General features: G+C 37.7%; 1 protein-coding gene across 1 annotated transcript in view; it reads left to right on the top strand.

The window, feature by feature from the left end:
- Positions 1–3,242: 3,242 nt before the first annotated feature.
- The window catches only part of LOC137918479 (protein Aster-B-like), a 41,875-nt gene continuing 19,088 nt past the window's right edge, over positions 3,243–26,029 (top strand). The window contains exons 1-8 of the mRNA XM_068761299.1: positions 3,243–3,286; positions 3,564–3,633; positions 4,883–4,966; positions 6,189–6,354; positions 8,488–8,645; positions 10,254–10,406; positions 20,550–20,663; positions 24,879–24,960. Coding sequence (XP_068617400.1) covers positions 3,243–3,286; positions 3,564–3,633; positions 4,883–4,966; positions 6,189–6,354; positions 8,488–8,645; positions 10,254–10,406; positions 20,550–20,663; positions 24,879–24,960 — 871 coding nt within the window. The remainder of the gene's footprint in view (positions 3,287–3,563; positions 3,634–4,882; positions 4,967–6,188; positions 6,355–8,487; positions 8,646–10,253; positions 10,407–20,549; positions 20,664–24,878; positions 24,961–26,029) is intronic.

Here is a 26,029-nt window from a genome sequence, read left to right as displayed (position 1 = left end):
ACCTCTAAAACTGTTACTAAGCGCAAAACTTGAGAGATCGTCTTGATAAATAAATTAAAACGTCACGTGTTCGCGTGTTGAAAATAATCAATACGGAAAAAAGGTGTGTTAGAATGTAATCAAACAAAAAATTGCACCATAAACATTACAATGGAAATATACCTAAGAAAACTATTTTTTTTTTGTGAATGATCGTTCTTTATTCTCAAGACAATAAAGCAATCATTTTAATTTTTTTTAACTGGCTGCGACATGCCAGTAACATTTGCTAATACCAAGTGTTTTGGACAGTTTGAAGTATATGGAATTAATTTGAATACTACCCGCTGGATTTTTGACTACGATATCTGTTTAATGGAATCAGGCGTTACTTCGCGGAAGTCCATCCTAAGTAAGAAAAGGACCAATATTTAGCCACTTCCGCACATGCAGTGGTAGTCATGCAATAAATTGCACCGCCCGCCAGCCCGCTGATAAATGCGTATGCGGCAAACAATGCGAATCACACAACCGCCACCGCCAAATCACTCAACACGTGTTTCACCCCTCCACGGGGCATCTTCTGGAGTTGTTACACCGATTAGTGCCAAATTTGGCGGTGCATTTTATTGCATGACTACCACTGCATGTGCGGAAGTGGCTAAATATTGGTCCTTTTCTTACGATATCTGTGGCGATAGATCGGTATGGTGATAATGATATAGTGGTATTACACCATCATAGCCGCACCAATCAGAGTATCAGTCATAAATATTATGTATACAAAATAGTACAAGAAATGACATATTCTGGTACGGTATTGTAAAATATTGTATCCGTATCCTGTGCTGCCTGAATCTAGCGACTTCTAGCATAGCATAACTAAGCATAACTTCTAGCATGTAAAAAGAAAAAGGGAAGAATGATAGACGAACAGAGCAAAAGGGTAAGAAAGTAGAAATGTAGCATGAAAAATAGAAAACGGACCGAAAGAGAATGTGAAGAATGAAAGAAGAGAGATAAAATAAAAGATCCCACCATAAATAGGGGTACGAGAGGCCCCCAATAGCGGGGGTCATAAAACAAAAAAAAAGAAACTTCTAGCATTACTATGTCCTCGGTCCAACTAGAATTTGTGACTCGTCGTCGTCTCAACAACCTTTCGTTCCCAAAATAGTTTTGCTATATTATTTTTACGTTAATAGGATGTATCATAGTTTATTTGAAAGTAAATTAGCGATAATATCCTTCGTATAAATAATTGTAATTCGACCTTTTTATATCTACTGAACTACTTTCAATTACGCTAAAAGCGTTATATTAGAACGTTTGTGTATTTGGACGCAAACAATGAGGACCTTGGGGGCGTGCGATGTGTAAGAGTTTCTCGTGGTCAGAGCGCGGGGGGGAGGGGAGTGCGGGGGAGGCTGGGACGGTAGCGCGGCCGTCACGCACCGTCTACCACCAACAAAAAACTACGGCACGCGGTTCGGCATTCGCTTGGTTAAATCGAGACTAAATCTATTCACATATTTTTCAACCTGAAAATTTGAATTTGGAGTATCTTTTTTTTTCATCACCTTCTTAGTGGATGTTAATTTAAAGACTTATCGTATACTCTTCACAATCTTATCATTATTTATGTGGTGATGTTATAATTAATAAGGTGCTAAACATCAAACCTGCGGATTCTTAGTTGTGTGTTCCCAGAATAACAGTCGTGGCAAGGATCTTCCCATATAGATTTCCAATATGACCGTCTGAAAGTGACTTTCATCACTGGGTACCAGCGTTGACTATAATCGACGCGAACAGCGAACACATTTGTGATGAGAGTGTTGTACATATCTAATGGATTCAGGGGTTACTTTGCGGAAGTCCATCCTAAGTAAGAAAAGAACTAATATATAGCTACTTCCGCTATGTAGCAGTAGTCGTGCAATAAAGTGCACCGCCCGCCAGCCCAAATAAATGCGAGTGTTAGTCACTCGGTGTTTGGCACTAATCGGTGTAACTTTACTCTCGCGGATGCCCCGTGGAGGGATGAAACACGTGTTGACTGATTAAACGGTGGTAGTTGTGTAATTCGCATTGTTTGCCGCATGCGCATTTTTTTTTCTTTTTGCAATGAATTTGAGCGAAATTATTTATATATGAAAATATACAAAAATTTTTACTAACTCCGCCAATATCAATATATTTTTCATGTACCTCCAGTAATACCACTCGTATCTCCAGGATTAGGAAGGTTGGTAACGCTGTCATAGAACTTAAATGAAATGCCAAATGCTCCATACTCTCTGCATCGCTTTCTATGGCATTTCTCTCTCTCTCTCTCTCTCTCTCTGTATATATATATATATATATATATATATATATATATATATATATATATATATATGAATATACTCTTTACTGAATTAGATGGCTTCCTGCAATGCAGTATTATCACCTAAGTACACTTCCGGCATTATCAAGGTTAATATCGTAGATAGAATATAAACACTGTTACGTCTATTGCCATGCATTGGATTAGATCACAAGGTGATGGAATATCTCTTTCTGGTTATCCGCTTCCACTTGGCAATAGGCAACACATCGTTTTCAAACGGAACATTATAAAAAGATACATAACAATTTATTTGGTTCTAGAATTTAAAAGAAGGTATTAGTGGATGGGCCTTTCGACGCCGCGTTTACCATGCCCCAATGTAGCCTGTCTAAAAGTATGCCCTGCTATATATATATAATTCGTATCGAGTCCACTTTCGAATTGTCTTTCTTAACCATCAAATTGCCTAACGGTTGGGCATGAGCCCCACGTTGAGAAATACTAGACTAGACTGTATTTAATGACGAAAAATAAACAAATAATTGAACTGAAAATTTCTTGTTGTAACAGTGACCTTATTGGTGAAGTTGGTATAGTACATCCTGAGGGGAATCCCAGAAAAGCCTAATTTGATTGAAATTACAATCAGATTAACCTCCTCTAATATTACATCCTTTAACTTAAGGCTGTGAGGTTTCAAACGCGCACTGGTCTGAGAAGAGCTTGCAACAAACTTAGATAGGTTCTTTTGTGGTCACTTTTGCATTATATTTATTACTTAAAAATCACTTAATCTTTCACACTATAATATGTTTTATCAGTTTTATTTTCAAAAATGTTCCAAAAATATTTGTAAATGGTAGTTGTAGTATTCTAAACAAAGTGACAAATCAATATGTCGATCCACTGTTACTTCAGACGGTGTCGATAGATGGCGCTGGTAGTAAATTGCCTCGCGCTTTCCTTTGATGTTGGGTAATCGCATATTTAAACACCGCACTGGTCGGAAATTACCTAATACAAACAACGAAGAACAGACATGCATACTTTTAATACAGATAACGTAATGATTACCATAGTTAAAGTGCAGCGTACAGCGCAAGACCGATCATCGCGGTGATGTTTAGAGGAGTCATAGGGCCTCACACTGGGGTGATTGATATGATGATGAATGCTCTTTAGCCACGAAAGTTTTGTCACTCATCACACTGATATCAGCTGTATGTATCAATTTCCTCGTGTAACATTCCAGAAGCATCTCCCGATCGCCGTCACCTTCGCTCCGTCACAACGAAAGCAGTTCCGAGCTAGTTGATGATAAGGTATGTTTTGTGTGAACATTTGCGTTAATTTGACCACTGTATAAAAATTTACATATATTGATGTAAAAAGCTATAAATAGATGAATGTATACCTCATTTGCTGGCAATAAATATATGTCACACACACTCTAATATCCTATGGTTTTAGAACTAAATAGCATAAATATAATATAGTAAGTAAAAAGGTTGATAGTAAATAGGAGTAAAGAGTTTAAAGGTGTGAAAGTATATGTTTTTTTACTATCAATTATTGTATGGTACACCATATATAGAAATCAATTGTTTTAGAAATAATAGCGTAATGATAATTTTACATAATTCGAATTTCTGAAAATTTATTATTGTTTACTATATGTCGTTGTAGACTTTGTACTACCGCGTTACAATACAAAAAATAAATTTATAACATATTTCAGAAGTGATCACATAAGCTGTACATTGTTCCTTTAAAGCCTTTACTGTTTATTTACAATCATCATGTATGTACATTTTATTGGCAATTTAAATTGCATAGAAAAATTCTATTGTAATTAAAATAATAAAAATATGTAAAAAACATTATTTACGCTGATGTGGACGCTTACGATAGGCCTGATGAGAAGGTTTAGGGTCAGCCAAAGAGCAGTAAAGAATGAATGATGAATGAAAAAATGCTACGTGGTCGAATTAGGAATGAAAAGACCTCAGAGGAATCAAGAAAGGCAGTAGGTGGTTACATAGCCTTTGGGTCCGAAAGTTTCTCGAACGGTGAACATGAACAGGTAGACGTGGTGAAGGTAAGCCCTCGACTGGGTGAAACATGATGAAGGTCGTATCAAGTCATCATCACTATATTTGGACAAGGCCTATCCTATGTAGGGGGCGTCAATCGGCTAAAATGATGAAGATACATGTTTCTGCATGTTGCTCTGAAGATCGAAGCCTAAATTATATTCTACTAGATAGACTAGATCGTAGAGGGGTAAAAACTTATGGTTGTATGTATTTTTGTATGCTGTATCATAAAAAAATAAAAATCAAAAAAATTGTCTAAAAAATAAAAAAAAATTAGGGGTGGACCACCCTTATCACTTAGGTGTGTGGAAAAGAGATAGTAGCCGATTCTCAGACCTACTGAATACGCATATAAAATTTGGTAAAAATCGGTCTAGCCGTTTCGGTGGAGTACAATAACTAACATTGTGACATGGAAATTTTATATATTAGATTTATTAATAAGATAAAATATAGTTTGTTTATATGTTCACAGTCAAGTGATATCTACATTCAAGGATCGGGGGATGCGCAGCCTATATCCATAGAAACGCCACTGTCCAAGTCTGACAGCAGCAAGGTATGTATTTCTGTGATCACCTACCACAAATAAAGAAAAAAAAACTACTTATCAACTTTTAAAGATGTTTCGCGAAGTTACGTATATTTTCTTCACCATTCTTGTATTTCTATAGAGTTGATACGTTTTCTTTGAATCCATCTCTAAATTAAGTTTTATTCAAATTATACTATATATATATATATATATATATATATATATATATATATATATATGTACTCAAACCTGTTTTTATGCGGTGGTGCTGTGCCAATATAAATGCAAAACTTAAAACGTTCCCCAAACTTTTTTGTGTCGTAGACCCCTTGCCATGTTTTTCCGTGATGGGTGGACCCCCTACTTACCTGATATTGATTTCCTGTAAATTTCTAACTGTAGTGAAGTTTAGTGTATGTTCAAAATGTATTGCGACCGCAAAGCGAATACCAACATCCTTCAACTTACACAATTTTATAAACATATATAATAATGTAATGTAAATGTTTTGATATTATAAGATAGTATGATGTAAGTAAATAGGTACTATCAGTATATGTGTTGAGATCCACTATCGTGGACCCCATTTTCATTTCATGGAAGCCCGATTTTTTTTTCGCTGACGTAGACCCCTTGCAGATTGTCATACACCCCTAGGGGTCGATATAGACTTCTTTGGGAATCACTGATCTATAGGATTAATATCAAAACTATCTTTGCAACCTGATTATTTATTGTTAATTATTTTAAAAAAATGACGTAAAAATGGCACAAAATTTTGTGAAATACATAGAAATCTGTAAATGTGCGAACTATGTTGTGATAAACAAGTACAAAATAGATTTCATTTGAATGAAAGGAAAAGAATACGAATATATGAAAAGGACTAACTTACAGCTACATAGTTATTTAATAAACTTCGAGTGTGATATATGAATGCGAAAAAGTAAATGTATTTTATAATTACAAACATTGTAAATATCAAATATATCGCGGCGTAAACATATTACCATATAATTTGTTGACTTTTTTAAATTACCAGTTTTTATGAAGACTTTTATTTGACGCACTATATGTCTCTGTAGAGAGATATAAAAGTTCCTGAGTAATTTTTTTTATTGGTATCTTTAATTATTTTTTATATAAAAAACACAAAAAAATCGCATTAAAACAATTCTGTACGTGTTCAATTTAGTACAATAGTTTGTTAAATATTGATCACCATATTATTTGATGTTATATATAGACAATACCACAAAACCCAGTGGTGCTGCGTGGTGGTGCGGACGCGGGCAGTGCGCGTAGCAAGAAGAAAAGCTGGTACAACGCCCTCTATCCTACGTACAAGAGCAAGTCCGAGGACTTCAAGCGGCTGTTCAAAGATCTGCCTGATGAGGAACGTCTGATTGTCGGTATGTACTAATTAGAGCATCTATACTAGCAGTTCACAAAGTCCAGGATATCTACGTCGGAGTAAAAAATAGGGGTCGACAATTCGTAAAAGAGGGCCCAAAAAATATATCACATCTAATGGATTCAGGCGTTACTTTGCGGAAGTACATCCTAAGTAAGAAAAGGACTAATATATAGCTACTTCCGCTATGTAGCAGTAGTCCGCCCAAATTAGTGTGATTAGTGATTTGATTCGGTGTTTGGCACTAATCGGTGTAACATTACTCCTGAGGATACCCCGTGGAGTCGTGAAACACGTGTCGAGTGATTTAACGGTGGTAGTTGTGTAATTCGCATTGTTTGCCGCACGCGCATTTATCAGCGAGCTGGCGGGCGGTGCACTTTATTGCACGACTACTGCTACATAGCGGAAGTAGCTATATATTAGTCCTTTTCTTAGAAAATATATCATCTTTACATAGTAAGGAACTAAAATTGTCTTGAACAAGGGAGTCAGTTAGAAGCATACTTTTTTGTTGTTAATTTGTCTAATAAGGATCTATAAGGTCTAATAAGGATTTAAATATTATTAAGTATCATTTGTACATATATAAGGTAAATAAAAAAACAAATATCTGCGAATGGAATTCTCTCCATCAGTGCCAGGTCTAGTTTTTTTGCACGTGGCGGAAACTGTCTCGTACTTATATTCCAGGTGCAATAAAAGATGACTACGAACCGAAAAGATACTAAAAACCAATATTTCGCTAACGAAGTTATAACTTAAGAATAGGACCAATATTTAGCCACTTCCGCACATTATATATATATATATATATATATATATATATATATATATATATATAGGTCCTTTTCTTACCTAGGACAGACTTCCGCAAGGTAGCGCCTGATTCCATTAAAGAAGTTAGAAAGTTCAAGAGCAGTGCAGATTCTTTACTATGTTACTTCGCGCGATGCCGACGCCGTACTGGCTCATAAAAGTTGGTCGGTTGCCATCACGCGCCGGCGCGTGATCGGCAGCTGTTGACCCTTATCTTGGCAGATTTTTTAAATATTACATTAATATTCATACCACATGACTTTTAAGACCCAAGGATGCCAACAGAAAAAACTGAACAAACGTTTGAAAATTAAAAAATTACCTAAACATTCACATACAAATGATTACTTTACCTACAATTTTTTTTCAATTCTGATGTATCTCTAAAGATACATTATCAAGAAAAGGGTTAATAAGCTCAGCCACTGTTACTTGTAACAACTTGCATATTCCATGTTTAGTACGTGTCTAAACTTGAATCTTTAATATTCACATTTCTGTGGAGTTTTGGGAACATGGTAGAAATGTAGCAAAAGATTCAGCACTACCAGATATAACTAAAAAGTGTTCTATAGAAAAAAAAGTCTAGGGATCTTTCTTTTATATGGAAGGATGATGACATGTTATTGCTTTCATATAAACATGGTGTATATATAAATAAGATAAAGGACGAGTCGTTTTCGACAGTGTGAGCTCAGTCCGTCGCCGCTTGTTATTTATATGCTAAATATTGGTCCTTTTCGTACTTAGGATGGACTTCCGCAAGGTAACGCCTGATTCTATTAAATATGGTGTATATATAAATAAAAATCCTTATTTTTGTTTGTCTTGCCATATCATGACAGACTTACCAATTTCATCCATAATTTTTTATAAGGCTTTATACTGTACTTTTTAGAAGTTGTGCCAATTCTACTTGCTATTTTGCTAGACTATATATACAGGCCTCATAGCACAGGACATTCGGGTTTTAGGGTCTTCGGGTGCTAGAATGGAGACCACGATCCAGCTGTGGATAAACTACCTTGTTAAGACCGTTGGAAGATGCAGAATACCGGTCTCTTTTAACCTTTCCTATTGAAAATGTTTGGATGAGGCATAAGCCCAACAGTGGACTTCCTATAGTTTAGAATTAATCAGCTATTTTAACCTTTTCTATTGAAAAACTATGTGTGAGGATTATGCCCAACAGTGGACTTCCTATAATTTAGAATTATTCATCTACACGTCCTGATATCTTGAATACTCACTAATCATATTAGTTCGCTATTCCTCGTAATATCTCACGGCTAGTTCACCCATTTCGGTTCAGACTATTCCTGCGCACTCCAAAAGGACATCCTTGCACATGGGAGGCTGTACGCGTCGCAGAATTTCCTTTGCTTCCACGCGAGCATCTTCGGTTGGGAGACCAGCATGACGCTACGCTGGAAGGATATAACCGCCATCACCAAGGAAAAGACAGCGCTGGTATGATCTTTCAAAACCAAAACATTCATAATGCTCGTTCAAATTTAGTTTGTATGGCTAGCTTACATTTCTAGCTTATTGGTAACTTGACATACATGGTAGATAAATAACCTTTAAGATAGTCGGAAGATTCTGGATGTGGGCATTCCAACGGGTCTTTTTATATATGTATGAAAGGCCCATGCCCAGCTGTGGACATAATTAGATTAGGACTAAATAATATTTATACATGATTTTGAAGGACAATGTAAGATAAAAAACGAAGACATTTTTATTTTGACTTAGTTTAAATTATCTTGTAACACAGTTGTTACATTTTATAAGGATTCTCACGTGTTAGTTTATAACAGTGTTTCCCAAAGTGTGGCCCATGCCCTCAAGGGGGCAATTCCGAAGTGGACTCGACACGAATATAACCCATTTGCTTTAATAAATAAGTTGTGTGTTAAATATAGGTGTGTAAGAATTTTAGAAAAACTAAGGTTGGGCATATCACAAAAAAGGTTGGAAAAAATTAGTATTGGTGCAAACGAAATACTATATTCAAATATCTTTTTATTCAAAATTAGATAAATAAAAGATAATGTTAATTTATTGAGCATTGAAACTATTATCAGGACTTTTATCCATCAAACAACTTTTAAAAAAACCAAGAACAAACTCTACAATAACACATCTTTTATTACGTTTATCAATAAAGATTTACACATATACACTTTATCAAATATATCCTTAATGAAATCAAAATAATCAGACGACATCACTGCCGAAGATTCTTATCATTTAAACATTCGTTTATTTAATAATACGCCTATTTTAAAATGCATTTTGAATTTTATACATTTAAGATTTTGGAATCATTTTATATGCTGCTGCGATCGAAAAGTAAGGTGAATTGAACATTTATAACTCGCGAACATTAGGGATGTAGATTATTTTTTTTCTAGGTTGGTAGGGCACTGCCTATAATATTCGCCAAACGTCTGTCAATTTCTCTGTCCGTCTTTCAAAATTTGTAATATCATTTGATTCAGCTCAAATCATTTTGAAGGATGTTTTGTATCTCAAATAATGCACCATGTCATATGCTTTTGTTCTTGTCGAATTTTTCTGCCAAAAACTTGACTCATGTCGTTCAACAACCACCGTACTCATCTGATTTGGCTCCGTGTGACTTCTGGCTATTCAGCAAACTCAAAAGACAAATGTGGCAACACCGTTTTGATAGGATTGAGGTGATGAAAACTGATTCCAAGGTCTTGAAGGTTACACAGGAATAATATTATTCAGACTGTTTCGAGGACCCGAAAAAGCGTTGGAAAAAGTGCCTTTTATTAGACGGAGATGAAATTGATTTGGAAGAATAAATAAAGAATTTACATTTTATAAACATTCGCATTACTTTTCGATCATATTTTTATATAAGTGAAACAAAACATATCGAAAAGAGTACAGCATGCAAGATATATATATCATAGTCATAGATGTTTTATTTAAAATAGGCGCTCTGGGTTGCCGACTTGCCCGTCAGTTTCTCCAGCGCTGGGCGTATCCATGGAATGCTTAGTTACGTCTTTATAGGAATATCTAAAGGAATTAACGGCGCAGGTGATCCCGAACGCGATCCTAGTGTGCACGGAGAGCGAGAAGAACTTCCTCACCTCGTTCTCCGGCAGGGACAAGGCGTACCTGATGCTGTTCCGCATCTGGCAGAACGCGCTCATGGACCAGCCCATGAGCAGCCACGAGATCTGGCAGTGGGTGAGTGACAATCAACGTTATGTTAAGCAATTCATCTAACAGTCCATCACCTGATATCAAAGGTCCACGAGGAAATACTCATATAGGAGTTATAAAAATGTGGCATCGCCACTATGTAGGTTGCTGTATAATTACTTTGAAATCGTCTATTCAAAATAGTTACTTATTTACTTAATGAATGTCGTTCTTTCTTCCCAAAGCATCACGTCCACTGGAGGACACAAAGCCTCCAATATGCTTGGACGCACTACCTTTCCTCTTGAAACTTGTTTGTGTGCAGTGGCAATCGTATACATACATATGTGCACAAAGTTTGAATTATATACCATTGCATTTCGGGAATCGAATCCTCGACAACGATCGCAAATCTCATTACTCTACCGCTGAGCTACCACTGTTATAATGAATGTATTGTTGTGTATTAATCTAATATATAAAATTCTCGTGTCACGGTGTTCGAACTTGAACTCCTCCGAAACGGTTTGACCGATTTTTACCAAATTTTACATGCGTATTCAGTATGTCTGAGAATTGGCTACTATCTATTTTCCATACTCCTAAGAGATAAGGGTGGTCCACCCCTAAATTTTATTTTTAATTTTTTTAGACAATTTTTTGGTTTTTATTTTATTATGATACAGCATACAAAAATACATATAAACCTAAATTTTCACCCCTCTACGATCAACCCTTATCTTATATTTGTTAATTAAAAACTTTAATTTTTTTTGCAAAACAACGTTTGCGGGATCAGCTAGTATTTAATAAATATCAATTGGGTACACCTACAGTATTACTTCTCTGCAGTTGTAATTACTTCGTTTTGCCTTTTAGATAAGATCGTCTATTATTATAATAACAGTACATAGTTAAAAGTAATCTAGTGTGAAGTCCATTGTATGTGATTACCTGTGTCATACTATAGCGCGAGGCAATCGACCACTAGCGCCATCTACCATAAATTAATAATTTAAGATTCGCACATCTTTATTGATTAACCACATGGACTTAAAATCGTTTAAGCTCTTAGGAATAATCATATCCATTTTTACTCTAACTTAATAGTTATATACTCTTACTTACTCCACTGGCTCAGTGACCCAAAGTGGGTCTTGGCCTCCGAAGCGAGAGACTTCCACTTTCCTCTATCTTGCTCCATCGTATGCCATTGGTCTACATTCAATTCGCGCAAGTCTGCCTCAACGCGATCGATCCAGCGATACCTGAGTCCACCCACTGGTCTTCGACCCCTCGGTCTTTCCAGGTACGCTACCTCCACGCTCCGATCCGATCCCATTCGCTCCAAGTGATCAACCCAGCGGATTCGTTGAGCTTTATATTATATAACTATAGATATATAATTATATAAATATATCGTAATTTCAATCAAATTAGGCTTTTCTGGGATTCCTCTCAGGATGTATACTATACCAACTTTACCAATAAGGTCACTGTTACAACAAGGAATTTTCAGTTCAATTATTTATATTTATTTTTTGATATTAAATACAATCTAGTCTAGTATTTCCCAACGTGGGGCCCATACCCAACCGTGAGGCAATTTGATGGTTAAGAAAGACAATTCGAAAGTGGACTCGACACGAGTTTAACCCTTTTGCTTTAATATATACATATAGGAAAAATATAATAAGTGGTGATCAAGCAATAGTAGTGATTAGAAATCCAATGCATAAAATTAAGTGTGGGTATTCTTAAAAAAAATTGTTGATTTCATTTTCAGAAATAGTTTTTAGGGACGTAATAACTCCAGTTATATATGGATATATAAATATAGGATATACGCATAAAAGTTTTAAAGCTTTATGCTGATGAATAACGCATACATTCACCTTTTTAAAACTTTTACAACTATAACCTATCATCCTCTTTATGTACTGAATTCTATAGAGTAATGTAAATAAATAAATCGAAATTTTTACATACTTTTTTATAGTAAAACGTTTGATCTCATAGGATAAAACGCGGTCAGTAAAACACGAATATCTCTAAAAGTGAAACTCTCCTGCGCCGGTCGCGGCGACGGGATTTATGCGCATACGCAACGAGGCGCGCGACAAGTGGGGCAAACAATATTTTCAACGTTTCGTCGAATTTGAAATTCAAAATCGTCACATGAATCCGCGAAATATTACCACCTCCATATATCTATTTGTGTTTATTCGTTAATTGTTATTAAATCTCCGTGTATAAAGTAAAAAAAAATAAACCGGTTGAAATTTTGAAATAAGAATTTTTAAAATTTAAAATGGGAAGTACCATTTTTCTTCTTTACAGCCGATATAGGCGCAATGCAAGGCATACCTTACTTTACCTTTTCCTGTATACCTCAATCTATATATAAATTTACTTGTTTTGTTAATAAGTCTTAAAATAATTTATTTAACCCTTACGATACTGTAGGTATATATATGTCCCATCAAACATATGGACTGTTGGGACATAACGTCCCACTGAATTGTGATAAGAGACTGCTACGTCAAATTTATAAGCAGTTTGGTTTGAATGGTCCCAATTTAGTCTTTACACTCCTTAAATCTTAGTGAAAATTATATGTTTATTACCAATTGGCACAAATAAGTACATTCACACGCCTGAAGTAAGAATTAAATATAATTTCAATTTTAGTCCTGACACACTATTGTACTGCAGTATCGAAAGGGTTAAATCAAGACAGGAACCACGGAAATGTCCAAACTATATATTTTGGACTGGCATCATAGGGCAAGTTCACCAGGAAAGACGTGAGAATGCAACATACAAGTCTGCAATGAAGAATGTCAATATTATACATATGAAGTTTCCCTTTTCTGCACTAGATGGCGCTAGATGTATTTTATAACGCGCTATCGTTTGTGCGTTTGATGAATATTGAGTAAACGATTCCATATTCACCAGCGATATTTTGACCTTCAATAGTAGACCTCAAACTCCCCACGGTCCAAGAGTTCTTTCTGGCTTACGCAAAAACTTACTTTGAGTCGGCCTCCGCACATCCCCATCCCCTAATTGCTAGCGCCTCACGCTACACACCCCCCCCCCCCCCGCACCTAAAGTAAGAACCAAGAGACGTCCTAAAGACGTTCTCACGCCCATCAGAGGGTTCCCACAGAACACTACCCCACACCCCCTGCAGACACTGCACCTGCAACACTTTACACACAGGTCGTCGCGTTCTACATAACAAAACAAAACATCACCCACCACGCCACAACACCCGTTTTTAGTGAGCGGCCGCCCGCTCCTTAATCGCGAACAGCGTGGGCGAACCGTAGTTGGATCCGGATCCCTCTTCGGCTCGCCTGTGATCCACGCTGCCGTCCCAACCCGCAAGCACACTCCAGCAACACACCCCGTCAAAGCTCTACCGCGAAGAGCCTTAACAACTTGCGAGCGTCCCCGTGCAGCTGGTAGGCGCCCCACCAGCTTTTAGTTTCTAGTTTAAATCTAGTTACCAGACCCTTCCGCTCCGTGAACTCAGTATCGATGAAACTGTAAAAGCCTTAGGGCTAACAGCGTTAACATCTTCAGTAACAATACAATACACCAGCGATATTCCAAAGGACCCTAAGGATATTCTTCCTTGTTTCACTGATGACATCACGCTATATGAATCGGGTAGTCCCCGTTCTTCCAAAACTAAACTTGCATATGATTAATTCTAAAATATAAATAAACAAAATGTTATACTTGTAATTATAAATTGAGAGAAGGTGAAAAGTGAGGCGAGGTATGAAAGGTATACAAAGAATGAAATGGAATGCAAATTGTGACGAAAAAATGAGGAATGTATAGGGGACATAAAGATAGAAGGAAGAAGGGTAGATAAATAAGAAAATTTAGTAAATAAATTATTATTGTAACTGTTATCCCTGTGTAATCAGGACAGGAGAAGTACAAGAAGCCCCCAATAGGGGGTGCATAAAATATCTTGCATACCAGTGTTCTTTTACCGGAAGTGTTGTCTTCCTCCAAGGTCCAACATCTACACTGTTCACTTTAAACTCTGCAGAACCACTTCACTCAGCTTACGATGTAATGGTTCCAACGTAACAAAGATCTTCCTCGTGTATTAAAGATGATAGTGACAGACTCAATAAATAGGATTTATTTAAGTTCGGGTATGGAAACAAAGATTAGATTATAATTAAAAAAAAACTATAGGGAAAAATTATTAATATTACGATAATGTAATAAAAGAATTGATTGTGATAAAATGTGATAAACCGAAAATAACCTAAAATAATGAAGTATGTGTAATATTTGAAAAACGTGGAGAAGAAAGAATGTTAACGAGTGAAAGAGAAAATTGCTACGAAATAGAACGGTGGATGAATATTAGAATGTAACAAGAAAAGAAAGATCTTAGGAGGATTGATAGAGAATGATAAAAGTGCGTAAAATTAAAAAATTATGTGAAAAATTTGATAAAAGTGAAATAATAACCCTGTCCAAAAAATCAGATAGCGGTATGGGAGGTCACTAATATCAGGGGCATTAAAAAACTTATTGTATATTATTAAAGACCTCCACAGTGACCTTAGCTTCTTATCGGTTCACGAGTTCCTACAAGCCTACTTAAAGATATCGGGCGCGTCTCGATATACCCCCTAAACTTCCTTCAAGATCCTGAATAGGCGTCCTAAAGATGTCTTCACTTACTCCATGTTAGGATTCCCATAATCCAAATGCAACTCACCACACGCTGCAGACTCCTGTAAATCTGCAAGCGCCATTCCCACTACATCACACTATCAGGACATCCACATGTCTCCTAAAACAAAACATTTCCACGTCTGTTAATTTTTAAAACATCACGCATTCTTTTACATATATATTTTTAAGTATATACACAATTGTTATCATTTACCTAAAAATTTCAACTGATAACACGAATGATAATTGAAAAGAATATTATCTTCGGATAGGAGTTGGATGACGTAAGCGAAACATAAAAAAAAAATTAACGTGAGAACAGAAGTAGATACGAAATATTTCAACAGAACCTAAGTATGGAATCCAACTTTATACAATTTGGACACGTAGCTCGTGACGTCACGCAATTTCAAATCTAAAAAAGTAGAAACTAGGCAATATATATAAATATATATATATATATATATATATATATATATATATATATATATGAGTGTGTGTGTGTATCTATTATATCGTCTGTGTGCTTAGGATGAATGAAAGTCCCGGGAGGTTTTGGCTCTTGCAAGTCAATGTCGTAGAACATCTGTCGTGTGCGCTGTCCAAATTTCGTAGCTCCGTGCCGTGTGCGTCGGTGAGCGGCAAAACATTTTGACGGGCCCAAGGTCGGCTCACAGATCGGACACGGCGCAGTAGATAACACGCGTCCGTCATCTCAGGTACGACCTATTTCATAATTACATTTATTGCTTAACGTTCATCCTTGCGTATTGTTTTATAAATGAAAACGTACATTTAAAATTCAACCGTCAACTAGTGTTTTCACGCCGATATACTTTTTAATAAAAAAAAAAAAACATTACATTTATATTTACGAAAAAAAAAATTGTTTATTCCGAAAAGTCATCATTGATATCAAATTTTAACATACAATCGCGTTCCAATATCATATATAGTCATAATTTTTGACATATATTTTTATCGTGATCCACCTTGCTTTCTATTCCTCAATAATTTTAGGAAAACTTGTCATATATATTATGTGAAATTATTATTTGTATAACGAAATATTGGCGTAAAATAATTTATAACAACAATCGGTTTTTTAAATCACGTGGACGTGATGACTTCACGTACACGCTTATGAGGGAGCTAGCGCAAGTCACGTCGACATGCACCGATTAAACTCCGTACAATATTCCCCATTTTTCTCTTTTTAAACACTTTCCCCCCCATTCTTAATTTCTGGACAGGAGACTACACCTTCCTACTTTCACATTTCCTCTATCATTTTATCATTCAGCATATATTCAACATGTAGCATCCACCTCGTCACATCTCCTGTTGCACGGTTTTGTTTTCCCTAATTACGTCATCCACCACCCCACAATAATACCGCAAGAAAGTGAAGCGGCTTTCTTCCTTTTCCAAAAGGAACAAAACCGCAAGAAAGTGAAGCGGCTTTCTTCCTTTTCCAAAAGGGTAGCGATGTCACAAGTAATGCTCCTACCAATTTTCATTTCTCAAGTTACTCTAAGCACTCCATTTACGGAACAACAAGTAATTACGAGAGGAAGTAATCACGAGGAAGTCCTTTTGAACTTAAACCTATACACGGACCATACACGTGTCCTGCTTCACTGTGCGCAGTACACGGCTGTCTCGGTGTCCAGGAAGACCTTCGTGGTCGAAGTCGTCTCGCCTACCACATACCTATTCCATTCGCCAAGCTTGTTTTCTTTAGCTGTCGTTTGACGAACGAAACGAGATACTCCTAGTATTCAATATATTCTCTACTACGAGGGCCAAACTGAAAGTTTTTAGAACTGGCAACTTAAAAGCATTATATTAAAAAAATAAGTTTAAATTTTGAAAATAGAACTCTTTACCAATAATATTGAGTATACATTTCATTCATTTGTCATTTGTTTTACGATTTGGCGGCAAATTGAAAATTGTCTGTGCACGTCAGAATGAATTTAAGCCGAGAAAATTTTCGTGCAATGATTTTTTATGACTTTCGATGTCATATAAGTCAACAAGAAAGTTATGATAGACTTCGATTGGCTTTTCACGATGAAGCCCCATCTCGTGCCACAGTTTACAACTGGTTTAATGAATTCAAACGTGGTCGAACTAATCTCACCGATGATTTGCGTGAGGGACGGCCTTCTACAGCGACGACTGAAGACAATATCAGTGTTGTGCGGCGTATGATAGAGACTGACAAAAGAGTGACCTATCAGCAGATTCGGACAAGTCTAGGCATAGGTATGAGTCAAGTGCACAAAATCCTCCATGAACATTTAGCGGTCAGGAAGCTTTGTGCCCGCTGGATACCGCATAATTTGACCGAGGCTCCGAAACTCCGCCGTGTTGATTGGTGCCGAGAAATGATCTAAAAATTTAACGGAGGTGACTCAAATGCTGTGTTCGACATACTAACGGGTGACGAAAGCTGGATTTACTGTTATGATCTGGAAACCAAAAGACAGTCTGCTCAGTGGGTGTTTCCTTGCGAAGAGTTGCCAACTAAAGTGAAGAGAGGTCGAAGTGTTGGAAAAAAGATGGTGGCCTCGTTCTTCGGAAAGACAGGTCATTACGCGACAGTTGTCTTAGAGGATCAGAAAACGGTTAATGCAGAGTGGTACACTAACAACTGTTTGCCACTTGTCTTGGAAAAAGTTCGAGAGAAACGACCTCGCAGCAGGATCCTCCTTCATCACGACAATGCCTCGTCGCACACCGCCAGGCAAACGATCGACTATTTGGCGACCTCAGACGTGGAATTACTGGGTCACCCGCCGTATAGCCCCGACCTCGCACCCTGCGATTTTTATTTATTCCCGAAAATAAAAGAAAAACTTCGAGGAAAACATTTTATGGACGCCGAAGAAGCAGTGGCTGCGTTTCAAAACGCCGTCGAAGAGACTCTTAAGGCCGAGTGGGCAAGGTGCTTTTCTCAATGGTTCCATCGAATGCAGCGATGTATTGATGTAAATGGACGCTATTTTGAAAAGTTATAATAAAACTAATAACTTGCTAGAATGCTTAGTTTTTGATTTTCTAAGAACTTTCAGTTTGACCCTCGTATATGGCAGTGCTCTGAAAATATTTTCATAAATCCGCAATTCTGCAATAAACGAACACCCACCTCATTCCGGACAATGCAAAGGCATTAAGACAGGCATCATACAAAACATATGACAGCCGTTCGATAACCAATCAGCTTCGTCGGAGTCGAGGTGGAGACACATGCACAGGTAACGCCAACCCCTGGTTATACTAGATAGAAGCGTTTCTAAAGTTTCTTCCGTCAATTCTTCTCCCAGCGCTTACACCATGGAACGCCTACCAAAGCGATCTAATAACTATGCGACGTCCCAATTCGGTGAAATTGTAGTATGTAACCGCCCAAGCAGAGGCTTCCTAGGAAGCCATAAAGTATTGCAACCTTAAAAAAGGTTTTTTTTATTGGTCCTCGCCATTGATGTCTCTCGTACCCTTTATAAGGACTTTTATTTTCCTTTTTTAATATTTTTTTCATTTAATATTTTTATTTTCGCGCTCTTCTTTCACGCATCTCAGGATCTTTCGTATTTTTCCTTTCTTCCTACAATTCGTCTAGCTTCTCCTGAATTTTACATTTCTTTATTTTTATTATTCTATCCACAAAGTTATTTAGAACATATTTATTTTTATTTACATTACTTGCTATTTCATTTCTACAATTTTTCTTACATTCTAACTTTTATTTCTGTGAATTGCATATGCCAATATTATTCTGCATAACTTGAGGAAATTTTCTATTGTTTTTTCTTCTTTTATCAGCGAGAATTTCGAGCACTCTCTAATCATTGTGCCTAACCGGCATTCAGAGTCGACGCGAAGTCTTCCGTTTACAGGACAGTTGGCTGCTAGGTGGACCACGGTCTGGTCCACGCCCGGTTCACAGAAGCACGAGGGATCCTCCCTGAGCTTAAACCGGTGAAGGTACTCAGAGATTCCCCCGTGCTCCGTGAAGAGCTGAACCAAGACCGTGTCCACCTCGATACTGCTAAAAGAGGTGTTAGCATGTAGCATAAACACAAAAATAGTACCGCGGCTCTCTTTAAGGTAATGCTCGGACCATATACCAACCGGCACCGCGGCGGCTCTCGTCAAGGTAATGCTCCGAACAACGGACCACAGCGCCTCTAGCGGCGGAATACTAAAACTAGATATAGTGTAAAATGTAGAAATATGAGGTGATGGCGAATACAGAATTCATTCTATCAAAGCATTCGTCTGTTTATATCCGCAAAAAGGCTAAGGCGCCATGCCCCCTCGAATCCGCGGAATCTGAAAATGCCATTTGGGCGGCAGACCATATCATGAGCGTTTGGTCCGTGAAGAGTTAAAGAATGTGCCATATCAGCTTTGCCGACGTCTCCGGTACGATTTGGTCGACTTTACGTCTTTCAATAAAATACAATTACATTTTATATTATACTCTCATCGTAACATCTTCTTGAAACAACTATTACAGTACCCGGCGATAAATATTCACATCGACCTTAGGAAAGAGGCAAACGGCTAATTTCGGCTTTGTTTGTTATCTCTGTTGCACGAAATACAACGACTGACAAACATAACATAGGTAGTGTGGGACAGAGATAGTGCTCTACGAAGCCGAAATTAGCCGATTGTCTCTTTCCAAAGGTCGATGTGCAATATTTATCGCCGGGTAATGTAACTAGTTTTGTGTTATCGCCTCGTCACCGTTTGTACTGAACATACTATTCATAGCAATTTTCAAAAATTAAACATATGTGTCTACCCTACAATAGTCATTTTACAATACTTTTTTTCGAAAAGCTTCAGTTATTTAACTTATATCTAATGTCGACTTAAAAGTCTTTCTAGGTGCTAAATTTTGATGTAAAAATATATCACAACTGATGATTTACACTTGCGATAGTGGGACGCGCGTTCGATTCCTAGATTGCAATGTTAATTCACACTTGTGCCATATTTATATGGGATTGCCACTGCTCATAAAAAAGATTCAAAAGGATGAACAGCAGCGTCCTCTGCGTACCATAATACCACACTGCAATCGCCAACCTACCTGCCAAGTGTGGCGATTATGCTATATTCCTCTATAGACATCTTTAGGGGAGCCCTATGCCTGGTAGTAGGAGAGTATAGGCTTTATTTATAACTTAAATCACTTAATACTTCTTAGAACACGACTAAAAATACCAATTAAAGTAACCTTTGGAAAGAGACAATCGATTAATTTAGGCTTCGTAGAGTATTATCTTTGTCCCACATTACCTATATGTCGTTTTCTTAGTTATGCGAAAGAGATAGCCGATTGTCTCTTTCCAAAGATCGATGTGCAATATTTATCGCCGGGTATGGTACTACATTTCTCCGTTCTAATGATACATAGATGAGTTAGTAAGTAGATATTTGATTCAACAGGTGCATTCGTGCTACGGTGAGGAGTTGGGGTTCAATTCAGAAGACGAGGGGTACCCGAGGGACGTGCGGGACGCGCCTGACGACTCCTCGACCACGCAGCTGGACCCTCACGAGGTAAACACCAGTCCACCATATCTAACAAACTTAGCTAACGGGTGGATGGAACTTCAATCAGATTTCCATGTAGATGCATGAATTCATGATTTGTTCAAGAGATAACTGTCAAATATAGGATATCTCTGAAAGAATGTCGGTATTTAAATTATTCTTTTTAGCTGATGGATGATACTGCAAGGCATATAGGCCTCATCCAGAGATCGCCACGATGACTGGGTCTTCGCTGTCCATGTCCAGCGGCTTCCTGACCTGGACTATGTCGTTGGTCCACCTGATGGCGTCTACTGACTCTTGGCTGCCCCTCAAGAACCTATCGACTTCGAAGTCCACTACATACTATTTAAATTACCAGCTTGGGAGGGGCCGTCTACCTGATAGATCGCTTGTGCAGACTTATATAGAATGAAATCCCCCCCCCCCCCGCCGCCGCCGCGAGCCCACTGATAAATGCAATGTGAAACAACTACCGCCGTTAATTTTCCCTACACGTGTTTCACCCCTCCACGCGGCATCCTCAGGAGTAATGTTACACTGTATTAGGACAATACTCAGGAGTATTGTGACACTGGTCGATAAGATAACGGTGGTAGTTGTGTTTCGTATTGTTTGCCGCACGCGCATTTATCAGCGGGCTGGCGGGCGGTGCACTTTATTGCACGACTACTGCTGCATAGCGGAAGTAGCTATATTTTAGTCCCTTTCTTATTTAGGATGTATTTCCGCAAAGTAACGCCTGAATCTATTAGATACATAGAATGATCTGGCACAATGATCTTCAAAAGGCGCAAAGGCCGGCTTGGGATGTCACTCAGAACACGTTTAACATTTGGACTCAAGAAAAGTCACTTATATACAACTGAATGAATTTCTGAATAGCGTTATATTTTCCGAAAAGTTACATTGATTGATGACAATTTATATATTTACTATTTTAGGATAATTATCAGCATTATTTCATAGAGGATTGACGCGCAAATATATTGTGAATAGCGTAACATAGAAAGTAAATGAAACGACCACATGCAATAATAAACAATAGGTGATATTTTTTTCGTGGTCGCCACTCGAGTACCTTTCGACCCCATTGTCATCGTGTGTATCTATCTCTCTCTCTCTCTCTCTCTCTCTCTCTCTCTCTCTCTCTCTCTCTCTTTCTCTCTCTCTCTATGTGTGTGTGTGTCTGTATTAGCGTGTGTATTTTTTTGAAGAGTTTTAAAAATAAGTTACGTATCTTGAGATCTCACGGTGGTGCCCCGTATGTCAATTTAGACGTCAATACCGACTAAAAATAATCCTCTTTCTTCGGTATCCGTGGTCCTCACGGCATGGCCGCTAGGCATTAGTTCGCGGGGGTGATTTAGCCGCAGCTTTCCTGGTTACAGTGGCTGTTCAGTCCAACTTCTTTCGCTCCTGCTATCTTTTTCACAATTCCTTCTGCATAGTCGTACAGTACGCGCTTGTAAGTTGCCAGGCCGAAGATGAGGATAGATTTTGCATCCTACGTCTTCTTCTCAAGACCTCCTGGCTTCATTAAATCGGGGGCAGACTAAAAGACATGTTCTGCATCTTCAATTATTCCAACACGATTCGGACAGTCAGGGGAATCTTCGTATTTGAACCTATGGAGGTACGCTCGGTAACAGCCTTGGCCGGATATCATCTGTGTTAGGTAATAGTTCAACTCTTCATGATCCCGGTTCACCCATGGCTCTAGGTCTGGTATTAGCTTACGCGTACATTTTCCTTTCGTCGACTTATACCAGCAGGATTGCCACTGTTGGAAGGTTTTTGGTCTACCCTGGGTTCGAAGTTCAACGGAAGTTGAGAAGTTTAAAGGGGCACATTGCTTGGCCGAATGGTTCTCCAGACCTGTGGAGACGGTAGACAGCTGCGGTTGTGCATACTGCCCGTGCAGCGTCCTAATCAGTCAGATTTATAGAAACAAGAACCCATAAAGCGAATAATACAATCGCGTCGACCAGTGATAAGGTTTATCGGCGACGTTATCGTTTGCGTGTCGAGATATCGACAGTCGCAAACAGGCCACGCGTGGGACATGCGCGTTTCCAAAAAATCAAAGAAAAAAGTAAGACATAATCTTGTCACTTTTTGTTCTCGCTGTGATAATATGGTGATGAATCATCTATGTGCTTACGAGTTTATATAACCATAATCATATAAGTGTGGATTCTAGAAGAGCATTCGCCTGTCATGCATACTCAACGTCGCGGAACGTCGCTGGGAGTGCTGGAACATTTCTGTGGGCCTCTATGAAATACGGAATACACCAATACCTCACTTTGCGTCGTGGTTACGTTTCAAAAACACACGACGCAAATTGAAACGCCGCAAAGTTAATGAAGATTTTCTATAGCAAACCATGTAAAGATCGAAGATAGGTTCCAGGGTAACGAAAATACAACTTTTTAAAAAGAAAATTGAAGTAAACATTTAAAAAACAAAAATAATATAACTCTGCCAATAAATAAATTGGAATAATATTAACCTTTTTTGTAACCAAAAACACACATTAAAATTTAAATAAATTTATTATTCTCTTTTAAAAAAAAGCACAACATACTACATTACAACACAATACGTAATTGAAACTGAACTCTTAAAATAACCAAAACAAAGTGAAAATAAAACTGTAATCAATTTGCGTTGTTTTTGATTAGAAAGGGAATCCCCGAGTTTTGATGACATGGCGCAATTAGAAACAAAAGTGTTTCCATTTTTTGAAAAACAAGAAAATTTCAAAGGAAAGATTGAAGACTCGAACCCAAAACAATGCAACCTCGAAAATCTAATGACGCACAGTGAAAATTAGTACTAATTAAGCAGCGACGCAACTTCGAAAAAAACGCAAAACGAAACGACGCAAAGCGAGGTATTAGTGTATTTATATTAGACTAGCGTTCCATATGGAATAAAATCCTGACATTACAATCTGTAGGGAAAGGTAGTAAAGATAATCAATTATAAATAGTAGTTATTCTAATTTTGAAAGCCATTTTAACTATATTATCATTACGTTCTTTGTTACATTTGAAATCATTGATTTCTGGACCAGATATTAGTCAGTAGACTTGCATCAGATGTCAATCCTGTTTAGTTATATGTCAACTTAAATTCTAAACGTGCACTGAGTCCAAAACAAACTCAGTCGAGACTTGTGGTCACTTTTACAAAGGCCATTAATACTTCTGGTTTTTTTATGGCCCCCGTTATTAGGGGTCTCTTGTTCCCCTATCTTGTCAAAGGACAGGGTCCTATCTTTCTATTTTAATTGTTTTTTTCGCATTTTATTTTAAATATTTAATGGAATCAGGCGTTACTTCGCGGAAGTCCATCCTAAGTAAGAAAAGGACCAATATTTAGCCACTTCCGCACATGCAGTGGTAGTCGTGCAACAAATTGCACCGCCCGTCAGCCCGCTGATAAATGCGTATGCGGCAAACAATGAGAATTACACAACCGCCACCGCCAAATTACTCAACACGTGTTTCACCCCTCCACGGGGCATTTTCAGGAGTTATGTTACACCGATTAGTGCCAAACACAGAGTGAGCTCAGTCCGTCGCCGCTTGTTATTTATATGCATTTTATTTTACTTCCGCACTCTACATCCATTCATCTTAAGTTCGTTAATTCTTTTTCTTACTTTCCACATTTCGTCTGTCTCACCCTTTCATCCTATTTCCCTCTTTTCCGATTCCTTTCTTCCGTCACCTAATTCCTAACTTTTTACGTTATTATTTTGTTTTACAATTTTTCTCAACTCCTTTCTTTTTAGTATATCTTTTACAATTTTTCCTATACAGTTTTAGGAATGCAGGTTAATACTTTAGTTAGAGCTGTTCATTTCCAAGCTGTATAACATCTTTTACAACGTAGTAAAATTCTTAAGATCGATTACGTACTCGTAAGTTGTAGGTTCGATTTCCGGGATGCAATATTATATAATTGACACTTTGTGCATTAACTTTATAGGGTTGCAACTGCTCACAAAACTTCGTACCATAACACCACGTCGATCGCCAACCCATCTGCCAAGCGTGGCAAATATAGTATATCCCTACATAGATACATTTAGGAGAGGGTACAATAAAACTCGTGGCAAAATAGAAAGAGACGTTGCGTGTAAGCATCCAAAGGTTACATCACCAGGAGTTTAAGAATGAGGAGTTATTAATAGATCATGGTGAACAGGAGCTGGCGGAGGCCTCGTCGATGGAGACAGGGGCCACCGGCAGCGCGGTACCAAGGACTCGGGATATTTCGCCCATGCGAGGTAAGGCTTTTATCACCTCACAGCCTCCTTATACAATACATATTTCAGAGTTGTACACTTCGTAATACACTAATACCTTGCTTATTATGCGGATATTTTTTCCGAGCGTCACGCAGACTTATCGTGTACCAGGTGCAGCTGGACACGGTATTGGTCCAGATGTTCACAGGGCTCGAGGGATTCTCAGAGTACCTTCATCTGTTTAAGCTGAAGACCTGTCCCTCATGCTTCTGTGAACCGAAAGCAGGCCAGGCTGTGCTGCACCTGGTCACCGGTTGAAATTGAATTCGAGCAGGAAATAGACAGTGGAAGTTTTCCCCTCCTTTTGTGTGACAAGTGTGTCGCCTGCCATTTCTGAAGAACTGCAGAAAAATAAAGAATATAATTGAGAAATAAAAATTAGATCTCAACTATAAAAATTTATAAAGGGTCAGTTAATACCAGAGGAATGTATTTTTAACAATAGATAAAAAAATTATTTAAGATTAATAATAATAAGTTGCAGAATATAACAAAATGTAATGTACAAAAGTCGAAAAACAAAACTAGAAAACAATAATGTGGTAAATATCTGTGATAATCTGGAAAATGGAGAAGAAGAATGTAAGGACATGCTAGAATGATAATAATGCTTATGGAGTGATAAATTTTATGATGGATGATGAAAGATACTGTAAAGCATGGATGCACAGACCGCGGCCCGCCGGTCGAATACTGGTGGCCCACCGACAACAAAAATAATACTCTCGTACATTCGAAAAATATTGAATTATATTCCAGAATGAAACCAAAAAAAATTAATTATCAATACTTCTGGCGCCCGGCCCGCCATTAGTTCATGATTTGCCCGAGTGGCCCCTAGTCTTAATAAGTCTGTGCAATCATGCTGTAAAGGAGAAAAGAAAACAAATGGTAATAACAAAATATATCTGGAAAACATGTTACCCGAAATTGTAACGTCTCACTCTTACACCAAACAGGAGAACCGTAAAAAATTAAAAAAAAAAATACCTCGCTTTACACCGTTACGATTGTCGTTCTTTTGAAATTGCGTCGCCGCTTGATTAGT

The sequence above is a fragment of the Battus philenor genome, unplaced genomic scaffold (assembly GCF_028537555.1).
Source record: "Battus philenor isolate CCGP_79_NKW_IND1 unplaced genomic scaffold, ilBatPhil1.0.hap1 SCAF_14, whole genome shotgun sequence".
NCBI classification, from domain to species: domain Eukaryota; kingdom Metazoa; phylum Arthropoda; class Insecta; order Lepidoptera; family Papilionidae; genus Battus; species Battus philenor.
Note: the sequence above shows the minus strand (reverse complement) of the source record. Positions and strands in the feature narration are given on the sequence as shown.